This window comes from Tauraco erythrolophus, chromosome 5 (genome assembly GCF_009769465.1).
Source record: "Tauraco erythrolophus isolate bTauEry1 chromosome 5, bTauEry1.pri, whole genome shotgun sequence".
Taxonomy (NCBI): Eukaryota; Metazoa; Chordata; class Aves; order Musophagiformes; family Musophagidae; genus Tauraco; species Tauraco erythrolophus.
The window spans coordinates 3,648,102-3,659,505 of NC_141469.1; the positions used below are offsets into that span (position 1 = coordinate 3,648,102).

An 11,404-nucleotide genomic window follows, 5' to 3' on the forward strand; every position below is an offset into this window, starting at 1 on the left:
GGAAAGATAACGATGTTTTTGATCTTAGATTGAAGGTGCAATTTGTGCTGGAAGAAACTGATGTTCTTTAGAAACCACCTCAGGATGATGTTTACTATCAAAAATGTTGCAAGGAAGCTTAGAGAAAACAACCCTAAAATCACACACCTGAATCAACACCAGGTGAGTGGTGTTTGCAGAGCGTTGTTGCCAACCACAGGGACTTTGGGTTGTATAGAACTTATAATCCACCTTTCTGCCTTCGTGGTAATGCCAAATTTCTGGTAAACACCTGCGTACCACAACAAAGGGTTGTGATGAGAAGAGCAAAGAGCTCCTGTAATTGCAGCATCCTGCTTTGAATTTAGACTTGATCCATTGACTGTAGAGGTGTCGTGTCCTCCAAATCGAACATGGTCCCCTCTGACCTTCCTGTGTTGTGTCGGTGCTGCAGTGCCCGTACGAGGGGGCAGGTGCTGAGGTGGGTGCAGAGTCAGAGGGGTGCGTTTTGAGGGCAGTACTTGGTCACCAGCTGTTGTCTAGGATGCTGTGGCTTTTTGTGAAGCAGAAAAAAAAAATTTCTGGTTGAATTTCAAGTTAGGGGTCTGTTTTCTGCCAAGCTACCCAGCCCCCCCCCGCCGTTTCAACCGTACGTCATTCTCTTTTTCTTTCCACTTGTTCTGTTACGCACCGCTCAACAGCTGCTGCATTTAATCCCAGAAGCTGGAGTTGGTAGTGAGCAAAGTGATCTCCATATAACCTCTACCTTACTCGTAAGTGTGCATCATGGAGCTTAACCGATGGTAATAAAATGTTTTGCTTTCAACACACGATCCCTGTGGTCCAATGTTCCTGTCTTCAGGCACCGTCATTACAGCAGGGCAATGTATCAGAGTTATTCTGCTGCCTCCCAGGAACTTCTCTCCTAATGCTGGACACAGGCGCCATCGATGTCTAACAATGCGTGTGGATATGCAGCAAGGAGCGATGATGGAGAACACCGAGCAGAGCCCTTGCCGCAGCAGCAAGTTGTTCGTGGTGGCATCCCCAGGTAGAAGCAGCAGCTGCGATCCTGAGGTCCCCAGGAATAAATTCATCGCTTACGCGTTGCTCCCCCAGACCTGTTTGCTCTCTGAAGACTATGTCTTGATGGTCAAGGAAGAACTGCTGCAATGGGAGGACTTGCCAAGGCGCTTGGTATCTTGCTTGGCTGTGAACCAAAGGTAGAGGTTCATGTCTCAGTAACATAGTCTTGCAGTGCAAGTCTTGTGCTGGGACTTCTTCAAGGACTATGGTGCTACGTGAGGCAACAGGAGGGTTTTTTTTCCATCCCTTTCACAACTGCTTTGCAGGTTCAGAGTTTTTTATGTTGTTTTTTCTTTCCTGCATTCCAAAAAGGGCATTTGTGTGTTGTCCTGCACAATGGATTTTTATTTGCAGAGGGAGGAAAAAATGCTTCTCATCCATCTTTAAGCAACCACACAAAATGCAGAAAGTCTGCGTTTGAAATTTATTTTGATTTATACGTCATTGATGCTTTTATTGAAAGCATGTTTTCACCTATAAATAATTCAAAGGTCGTATGATTTTTCCTTCTTGAAACCGAAGGCATGAATTTCCAAGCGGGGATCTCCAAGCGTCGTTTCTGTGGTACGGTGGGTTGCGTTAACCCTCCAGCTGCTATGTGTTGAACAGGACAGGGTTTCCCATGTTTGAAATTTATAACGCTCAGTTTCTAAGCAGAATTTCCCGGGCAGGGCACCCCAGAACAGCAGCAGTACGTATGTGAATATATGGCTTTTGCAGGCAAGGATAACGCAGCCTTTTCCTGGAGATTGCCATTTTGTAAATAAGCTTCTTCTCGAGCGGCACGGCTGGGGCTACAGAAGATGGATGATGATTTCTTCCTGGAATTGCTCTTCCGCTGCAGGATCTGGTTTTCGTTGCGATAATTAGAACAGAATTAAAAATGGCCCCGCGGCTTCTGTTCGCCCTGCGCCTCCGGTACTGAGCGATCTGGGATGGCGTTTTACTCGGCAAGAGGCTCTGTCTTGGAATCACTTGATCCACTGCTGAAAATCAGCATTTAATTGCGGCGCAGAGATATCTGCGGGCTTTAACACAGCTAAAACCTCCACCTCCGAAAATCAAATGTTGCTTCTAGTAAACTTTCCGATGAGTTGGTTTTTGGAGGCTGGAAAAGTTGCCAAGAATACTTAGATTACAATCTAGCGTGCTGGCTGAAGCAGGATTTTACAAAGGCCTTTGAAATCCAGAGCTCGGGCTGAAGGTGAGGTCATGGGCTAGCACGCAGCCTTTTCTCCCAGAACACCTGTAATAGCTTTTCTTTTTAAAAATTGAACGGGCTTGCTGGTCCAAGTGGAGGCAAAATTGCAAGGAGTCTCAGACGTGGCCAACGGTGTGTCCTCAGGACAAACTATAGCAGCAAAAATGCGATGCGATATGCAAAACTCTGGTTGAGAACAGCGTGGGAATTGGCTGTGCAATTTGACACAGTGTCCCAGTGTTAGATTTGTCATCCACTTCCCAATCACCTGCCGAAAATCCTTATGATAGGAAGATGGGAAAGAATATGGTTCTAAAAAGACCTGGAACATGAGCCATTTGGATACAGAAGTTTTCAGGCTGGTAAGCTTTCCATACGTACAATGTATGGCTTTGCTCTCCATGTTGGGGTCAACGGCGCTTAAACCAACGGTGCCAAACAAACGGCCTGGGGAGCCACTTATGCTATTTGGTGACCTTTTTTTGGGGTGCCTGCTGAAACCTAGTGAGAAGTGAAGGTCTGGTTTCCCCTTTTTCATTTGCCACTTTTGTTTTGAGAGAAAACACCCTGTTTTCGCAAACATTTTTAAGCCAAATGTTATCCCAGCACCTCTGTGTAGGAAATGGTGATATACACCAGTCTCGCAACGTCAGGTTTGAGTAGGGTCCTGCAAGATGCTTCTTTGCCCAGCGTAAGGCTCAATGATTGCTTTTAACCCCACGAGGCTCCACCATCATTTACGATAAAGCCGTGCTGCGCGAGCTGGCACCGTTCTCCCCCGTGGCACTTGCTCTCCTTCACCCATGGACTCGTTCCTCGCTGGCTGGATCATAGACTGACACAGTTGTCTTTGCCCACCATACTCCCACAGAAATCTGCAGCCCTTCTCGCTGTGGGGCACCACCCATCTCACCCTGCCCTTTTCCAGCTCCCACGTCTTTTCCAGGCTCTTTTCTTTCCTGTTGGATGTCCACAAAGGTGGATCTACATCTGTAGTCCCTGGCTGTGCAACCTTGCTTTGTGCTTGTTTAAATACAGGGCTTTGTAGTGGGAGTGGAAATAAGTGACCTGGGTTTGTAACTGTTTTGTGTTTTTTTTTTTTCCCCCCTGGGGTTTTAGTGTCATCTCCTTCCAAAAAACCATCTCCCTAGTGTTTGCTCTCCGATTCAGAAAATGTCTGCACACCCAAAGTACCCTGCCAACTGCAGCAAGACAATAATTCTGTTTGAATAAGAGCTTTCTCCATAAAAAAGATTTGTACCCAGCTCTGACACAGCAGATGCTGCCCAGCCAGACCTTGCCTTGGACGACGCTTGGGAGAGTTGACAGTGATGCATGTGGGGCCTGGGGAGCCACTTATGCTATTTGGTGACTTTTTTTGGGGTGCCTGCTGAAACATGGTGAGAAGTGAACGTCTGGTTTCCCCTTTTTCATTTTTTTGGGGAGAAAACACCCTGTTTTTGCAAGCGCTGTGCTCCCAAGGGAAGGGGACGCGAGAATGCTGCTGGAGCATGTCCCAACTTGCAAGGAGCCGCCTCCAGCCCAGAGTGAGGACTGGGACCAATGCAGACCTTAGCGGGGAGATTTCCTGCACCCTGATTCCAGCGAGCAGAGTCCTCACTTTTTTAGCACGAGTATAAAGGTAGGGTTGGGAACAAAAAAGTTGATTTCGGAAGCTGGAATAGGCAATGGGGCAGTCGGTGGGAAGCTAAAGAGAGAAAGGGGGACTGCCTGATATCTGTCGGGATGAATCCTCATTTTCCAGCCTCTTTCCAGGAGCATGCTGATCCAAAACCCTTTTCCAGAGCATGTTCCTTCATGAAAATGAAGATGGGACATGAGTAACGTCAGTGTTTACTAGACTGCCTTTGTTGTCTTGTTCTTGCATTCATTGTCCTTTGACTGGTAGGGTGGTTAAGAGAAAAAAAAGCTGGCTTAATGCAGAGTCAGAAAGCTAAAAAAACCCACAAAAAAGCAAACCACATATAAATAGGTAAATAGGATAACTGTAAGATAGTGTGTAAAAGGAGGCAGTCTGCGGCGCGACTCCTCTGTCAAGTGCATGATAAGCGTCAGCGAAGCTTGTCGCAGACACTGGGCAGGCTTTCCAGGGTTGCTTTTGCTAGACTTCGAGTATCATAGTTGCAAAGACTCATAAATGTTCCGAGAGACTCTTGGTTTTGGGGTGGATTTTGTTTGTTTCGTTTTTTCCCGTAAGGTGTGACCACTTGCTTTCTGAGTGGGTTTGTAGTGATGGGGTTTATGGAGCTCTTCTTTATCGTAACCTAAAAGGTGTCCGTCGTTTGCTCGTATGTGTTCGCAAAGCTGAGCCGTAGCGTTCCGCGTCTCTCCGCGATGGTGTGACTTGAAGCACTTTTGGTGTGGCATGTGCAGTTGCAGTGCTGTCTGGTTTTAATTTCGCCCCTGGCTGTCCCCCGTGTTCTGCCCGTGTTTCGGACACTCAACCAAACCAATGTTGGAACTAGCACTTTAAGTACTAGTAGTCACTTTGCTTCTGACTATATTGAGCACTGCACTTTTGTAAGTACTGTTAGCATTGAGTTTTGACCCGTTTATTCTCCCCAGTCTGTTTAGCCTCTTAGGCACGGTGTGTTAATTACTTAGGGGCCATCAGAAGATTATTTCGAGGTGTATGTCACCACTGTCTGGTGCCTGACTTGCATTACATATCCTTTAGCCGTTTGAGAAATCAGGGAACTAAACCCATCTGAGTTTATTTTACACAACTGAACGAACATCTGAATGACTGACGTCCAGGCAGGCGTGGTTGTTGTAAACTTTGAGGTCAGCCAGAGACCCAAGCGCATGGCTTTGAAAAAAAAAAACACCAAAGATACAGGAGAAGTCTCAAAATGGATGAGGACGGGGCAAGATTGTCTAATCTACGCTTGGAATTGAGCGGACGGTGGGATGCATAGCAGACCCGGAGCGAGAAGTTTAGGGCAGACGCTCTTGTTTTCGGTACGAGACCCCGACTTGCGTTGGCAGGGCCAGGCCGTGGGACGGCGAAGGGAAAACTAGTCTGAGAGGCTGGTGTCACTAAAGACTGCGCTTTAAATTGCAATAAACGCCATCATTGTGCCTGTACCGAAAGTACAGATGGATTGTGGGCTTAAACTACAAAAGGTATTTTCAACTAAAAAGACTTGTAGATGATTTAGAAGATGGGGTTTGCTGTTGAATTTGAGCCACGGCATTAGGAGTGGATCAGGTCTCGTGTTTGGAGGCGATTCAGCTGCACGTCGCTATTCTCGTTGAATTCCTGTGGTGTTCCAACATAGGGATGGTTGGGGACTAGAGCTCCCTCGCCAGCAAGAAATCAGTAGGGTAGAGTTTGTAGTAAAAGTAGTCGTAAATCTCTAGGATTTGAAATGGGATGATGATCCCTGGGATGCAGAACAATCTGGGTTTGGGTGTTCCAAACTGTCTGCTCTTGACCAACTGGTGGTGTTTTGCTTCTTTAAAAGCCCTTGTGGGTTTTCCATAGCACCGAATAGATGACGGTGGTCGGGCGAGTGCCGCGTTTCCTTCATACTGGGCTACCTGGGGACTCCTGCTCGTCGCTGTTGACGAGCTGATAGTCGATCCAAGTCCTTCTCTGGCAGTACTCCCTGGTGGAGTATTGGGCCCTTGATGGATAAACCCCGCTGTTACAGCGTGATCAGTTTGAACAGAGAAGTGTATTAGGCCTTCTCCTTCACTGCTAGCAAGCAGACATGATGGAAATAGCCTTCGGCAACAGAAAAACAAGGTGGCTTGGGTTTGCTTGTTGCAGCAGATGAAGGATTTTTCCCAACCAACTCCACTTTAGGTGGCTGATTTTGCTTGGCTTCAGTTCAAGCTCCTTTCTCCGATAGACCTTCATGGGTTTGGGTATTCAGTGGGCATTGGAAGTGGTTAAAAAACACAAACCTTGAGCAGCCCAAAGTGTTGTGCTCTTATATCCTCTTGTCATTGGATTTCAAAATGGAAATGTAAATAGAATCGGGGTTTTTCCTTTTTTTCCCCTTTTTTTCTTTCTCCTCCCCTGCAAATCTAGCTTTAAAGAAATAGCACCTGGCAATGTTGCTGCTATATCTGAGCCCCCTGGAATAGTAGTGGCCGAGGGGATAGCCTCTTCAGAAAGTACCTTGATGACTCAGAGCCTACATCTCACTCGCTGTCACGAGGATATAGGAGAACCCTTTGGAAAATTCACCCCCTCAGTGAGCTCATGGTTCTCTTTAAGGCCTTGGGAATTGAGCTTGTGAGAAAGGGGGATGTGGAACAGGCTGTTTGGGTTTTTTTTTAAGTTTTCTCCTGCAGGTGTAGTTTTTTTGCCCATTGGAGTTGGCATCTTGTCCTGAATGCAAAGCCTAGCACAGCACCTCTCACTTAGGAAGGACGTTTTAGGCAGAAAAAAGCTCTTGTAGGGTTTGTCAGTTGTTAGGATTTTAAGATAGCTCATGGGAAGCACATCGTAATGGCACACAGGCAATGTTGTAATGACTTCTTTATGTCTAAGAGAGACTTTTTAATTTGCGTCATTAGTTTACAGTTTGTTCCCTTGAAAGTCTTTTTGGACCCATGCAAATGCCCTTGAAATGAGTCAAGTTTAGCAAAACAAATTGTGCATTGCAGGAGGCAGTCTCAAAATGCGCACACACCCATGCACCTATCTGCCTGTACGTGCGTGTGTGTGTGTAAACATATAGATATATTATTTCCCCAACTGATCCTTTTTTATTTTACTTTTTTGGGTTGATTTGGTTTTTGGGGTTTGTTTCCCTCCCACCTCCCAGGATATTAACCAAAAGGTGTTTTAAAGTCATGGCATGAAAATTCTTACATGTAAATCTGAGTACCTTGTGATGCTAATTAACAGTTTTCTCTGAAACTTTATGTGATGCTTAATATTTTTCTTGGGAAGTTTTGTTTAATGTTAGATCTTTGTTCTGGAGGATGTTGGTCCTACTGGCGTTAAACTAATGGAAATAAAATGCATGTGTTACAAGTGTAGAAACGGTGAAGAATTAAGTGTGAACTTACTGTACGATACTGATTCTGTTTTCAATCAATCTGTTTTGCTGTTCAATAGTTGACATATGGAAATGCCAATGTACTGTAATTTAGCACTTTTCCAATGGACCCTGTTCTCACTATGCCTGAGGGAAGAAGTGAGTTTGGCTCGGAGCTGTCTGAACTCCACCTCTGGACCCTTTCTGTGTGTTTCTGCACCGGAATTGACCAGGGGGAAGCTCACATTTGACATTTTCTCATAGGTTCAGTGGCTGGTGCGGGCGGAGGGATGGTGGCTCTCGGCTTTAGGACAATTTGGGTGAAGACCTCGGCACAGGCAGACAAATTGGCGGCATCCCAGTCCGCCAGTGCATCCTTCCTGGGGAGCCTGGCTGGGGACGGGCTGTCTGAGCTGGGGTGGGCTGGAGGTGTGTCTGAAAGGCAATCCCCGAAATGAAAAAGCAGAAGGGTTAAACCACCAGCCACCTCCCTCCCTCCGGCCCAAAGCCTCCTCTCCTAGTGTTAACAGGGTGCAAAGTGTTACTTGTCATGTACTGTACTGAAAGGGTTAATTGATCAGTGGCTGTATTGTACTGTATGAAAACTCATGAATTGCCTTGTATTGTTTCTAATGGACTGTACCATGTCCCCCCCACCACTTCCCAACCTGTCCCCCACCGTTTTTTCCAAGTGACGCATGTTATCAGTTACGTCCTCCAAACTCTCTGGTGCTAACTCTCCCGTATCCGATGGTGCTTCTGCGGATGCTAACTGACGACATGCCGATCCAGAGCTTGAAGTTCACGGCGTCTTTCTTGTCTGTTTGTATCAAGTCCACACACACGTTCGTGCGTGCACTCAAAGAGAAAAAAAAAAAAAATCCACGACGATAAACTTGAATTTGTTTCAGAGCATCATTGACAATCTAATGTTTTCTATGTCTGCTTTTGTTTGAGATGGCTTTTCTAGAAAGCAGCGCGCCAGCACCTTCACACCGGGAGGGGATGTTGTCCCGTTCACACTGCGGCAGCTCCTCTGGCATCCAAGGTGAGCTGCTCCCTCACTGACTTCTTGGGCTCAGCTGTGGCAGGTCAATCCATCGGGAGCTGGCGAGGAAGAGGAGGTGCAGGTGCCTTGAAAGATGCCTGACCCTAAAAAGCAGCTGGTGTCCCGGTGACCGTCCCATCTGTACATAGGTGGTAGGTGGGCACCGAGGGTCTTGGAGGGGATGAACCTACCCCTCGCTTTGTGGCAAGAATTGGCTTTTTATGAGAACAGAGGCAGAAAATCAGAGTCAAGGGGAGCCGAAGCTTCCAAAGGCACCTCCATCTCCTCTTGGCATCGCTCATCTCCACTGGCAGAGGAGCTGCCTCCCAAGCCTGAGGTTTTACAGGTGACACAGACCTCGGATGGCGTGAACAGACCCATCCCCTCCCAACCCCTGCCCCGACGCGAGCTGCTTTTTGGACGAAATAAAATCTGACTATATTTTATATCGATTTGAAAACTAAGTCTGATCTTTACCCCTGTTCTCAACTGAATTTGCATATTGTTGTTCGCCATGATATTTGTTCTGTCTTCAAATAAATTTGCTTACTCGTGTAATCTTAACTGTCTGCTCTGGTTCTTACCATCGGATTCATTGCCGCTCCGACGTGCCTGCGCGGCAGCTCTCCTTTGGGCGCTTCCCGTGAAGGCGAGAAGAAAATCTCTGGGAAATCATTCCAGCCGAGAGTCAGCCTATAAACGTTTCTCTCTCGGTTATCTCGCATTCATCTCCCCAGGGCTTTTCAATTTGACGTCCTTTTTTTTTTCCTCCAGTCTTTCATCAGACCCTTCTAGCCGGTAAGCGCGCGACAGAGGAACGGCCGTGCTTCAGCCCGCTTAATTTAAGAGATGAAATTGTTGCTAACGCGTTTCTGGAAGGGTAAGTCGTTTCCGATGGCGCTGTTTTGCATTCGAGAGCGAAGGGATTTATGGCTATGAGCTGGCTGAAAGCAACGAGCAGCCGAAAGCTGCGGGCATCAGCATCGCCATCCAACACCAGTTCGGTCTTTAACGGCACGTTGCGTTAGTGGGAAGTTGGCATCAGTCACTGGAGACGTCGCGGCGGAAGGCAGTGCCCTCAAAAGGCTGGGAAACCAATTTGCACATGCGTTTCCAGGGACGTAATCGAATCAGCCAGCGGGTTCAATAAAAGGAATAAGGAAATATTCCACATTTGCTTGCCTCTGCAAGCAAAACCTGCTGCAAGACTCTCAGGCTTTGAGGCTTTTTCCCCCTCAAAAAAAGCTATTTGGGGATTAAAAACATTCCAGGCTGCCACAGGAGGGCATTTTATATTCCCTTAGAGACGTGTCTGTATCTAAGAGGAAAATTTCAGGGGAATCCATGCAAGGGCAAGGGCTGTCACCCTTCCTTCCCATTGGAAACTGTCCCTGTGCATACATTATGGCCCCAGAGTCCGTTTCCAGTGATATCCCCCTCTCCAGGCACCATCCCAACTCTTTCCCTCTTTCCTCTTCCCTGACCTCTCAGTCTTTATTTCCCAGTTTATCAAGGTTTTGTAGATGTTTCCTGCTGCTCCTCGCAGTACAAGCAGCACTGCCTATGGTGATGGATGCCAGCATGGGAAGGAGGGAGCAGAGATGAATCCCATGGGGAGAAGCCAGGAACGAGAAGCCCGGCGTTGTGGAGGGTGCTGTTGGGTACGTCTGCCTTCCATTCTTAGCAACAATGTGGTGTCAGCACCCCGAAAACGCTCCTTTGTCACCTTTTAGCCTCAAAACAGGGGGCTGCGGGCTGTGCTCGGTCCCCGGGAGTGCTGAGCATCAGTGCCATCACCCCAGATTTCCTTCCCCAGCTGGTTTTTGGTGGCTGCACCTTGCCCTGGGGCAGCTCTCCTGGCGCTACCTCTCCCACACCTGTGCCACTGCTGTCACGAAAGTACTGGGGCTCAGTAGTGGGTGCTGTGGGAGAGGTGCGGGTGACGGCGCGGGAGATGATGCTGTGGTGGTGCAGGACAGGGTGGAGGTGCCTGTGGGGTGACGCAGATCCACATGGGGCACGAGGTGAGGGTTACGTGTGGGGTGCATGTGGACATGGGGTAAGGGGGCACAAGGGAAAATGAGGTGCCCCGTAGCGGCATGTGCTCCCTCCACTGTGGAGATGGGGACGGTGCCACCAGGAGCTGTTATTTTCCATGGCAGAATAACTCCCTGCAATAAAAGATGCAGCAGGGGAAATTCGGATGGATCTGAATGGAGGGAGAAAAAAAAAAATGGAAATTCGAGTAGCTCCTTTTCTCTTCATGAGTTTTATTCTCCGAAGTGAGGCTGGCTACTAGAAGCCACGTTGTGACTCTAGTCCGAGGACATGTCCCAGTTTGGTGCGCTCAGCTGCTGACAGAGGAAAGGACTTTACTGGTTTATTTATTTTTTCGTTTTTTTTCTCTCTAAAATGCAGGTCTGCTGTTAGGAATACACGGCTCTTTGGGAAGCAGTGGATAAAGCAACACCTTCCATAGGCGGTGGTGGTACTAAGTACTTATTTCTGATTTGGTTTCCCTTGTGTTTTGTATCACATCCTAGAAGACCCAAGTTTCAGTTGAAAAATCACAAAAATAAGAAAGCAAGGGTACCCAATGAGCAGTTTAATGTTGCAGAGCCAGCATTTTTTTTTTTTGTTTTTGGGGGGCCTATTATGCCACTTTCACCAGCGTCACCTTTTCAGGTTTTAGGGCAGAAATTAGTGGATTTTAGAGAAGCTGGTGGAAAATCCACTGGCTAAACAAGCCACTGCTGCTGGAAGTGCCAGGGGCTGAGGGCCCATTACTTAGAGGGCGGATGTCTGGGCAACTGAGCCTAGAAAAAAAGGGAGAAAAGCAACCCAACACCCCAAGAGTATTGTTCTTTGGCCCTGAGCATGTTTTTTGAGGCAGTTAAAAGCCTTGTTGGGAAAGATAGAAGGATGTTTTTAGAGAATACTGTTGAGGAGGAAAAGAGACGGCTTCTCTTCGAACTCAACCATGCGGCCCTGTCCACACCCAGTGAGGTCTGCCAGCTTAAAACTGGAAGACTTCATAACGAGATGGATAAGAAACGGCAAGCCCCGGCGTCG

At 47.5% G+C, this 11,404-nt stretch overlaps 1 protein-coding gene across 4 annotated transcripts in view; it reads left to right on the top strand.

The window, feature by feature from the left end:
* PURG (purine rich element binding protein G) overlaps nucleotides 1–10,815 on the top strand; it is a 29,900-nt gene extending 19,085 nt beyond the window's left edge. For 2 of the 4 annotated variants that reach the window (XR_015222147.1, XR_015222149.1), the window contains exons 3-4: nucleotides 9,107–9,212; nucleotides 9,838–9,875. Coding sequence is in view for 1 of the 4 variants with exons in the window: in XM_086611516.1 (XP_086467642.1) it covers nucleotides 9,107–9,127 (21 nt within the window). In the remaining 3 variants the exon portion in view is untranslated. Of the gene's footprint in view, nucleotides 1–9,106; nucleotides 9,351–9,837; nucleotides 9,994–10,750 lie in introns of those variants that run through there. The other 2 variants (XR_015222148.1, XM_086611516.1) reach the window with 2 other exon arrangements.
* Nucleotides 10,816–11,404: the final 589 nt, after the last annotated feature.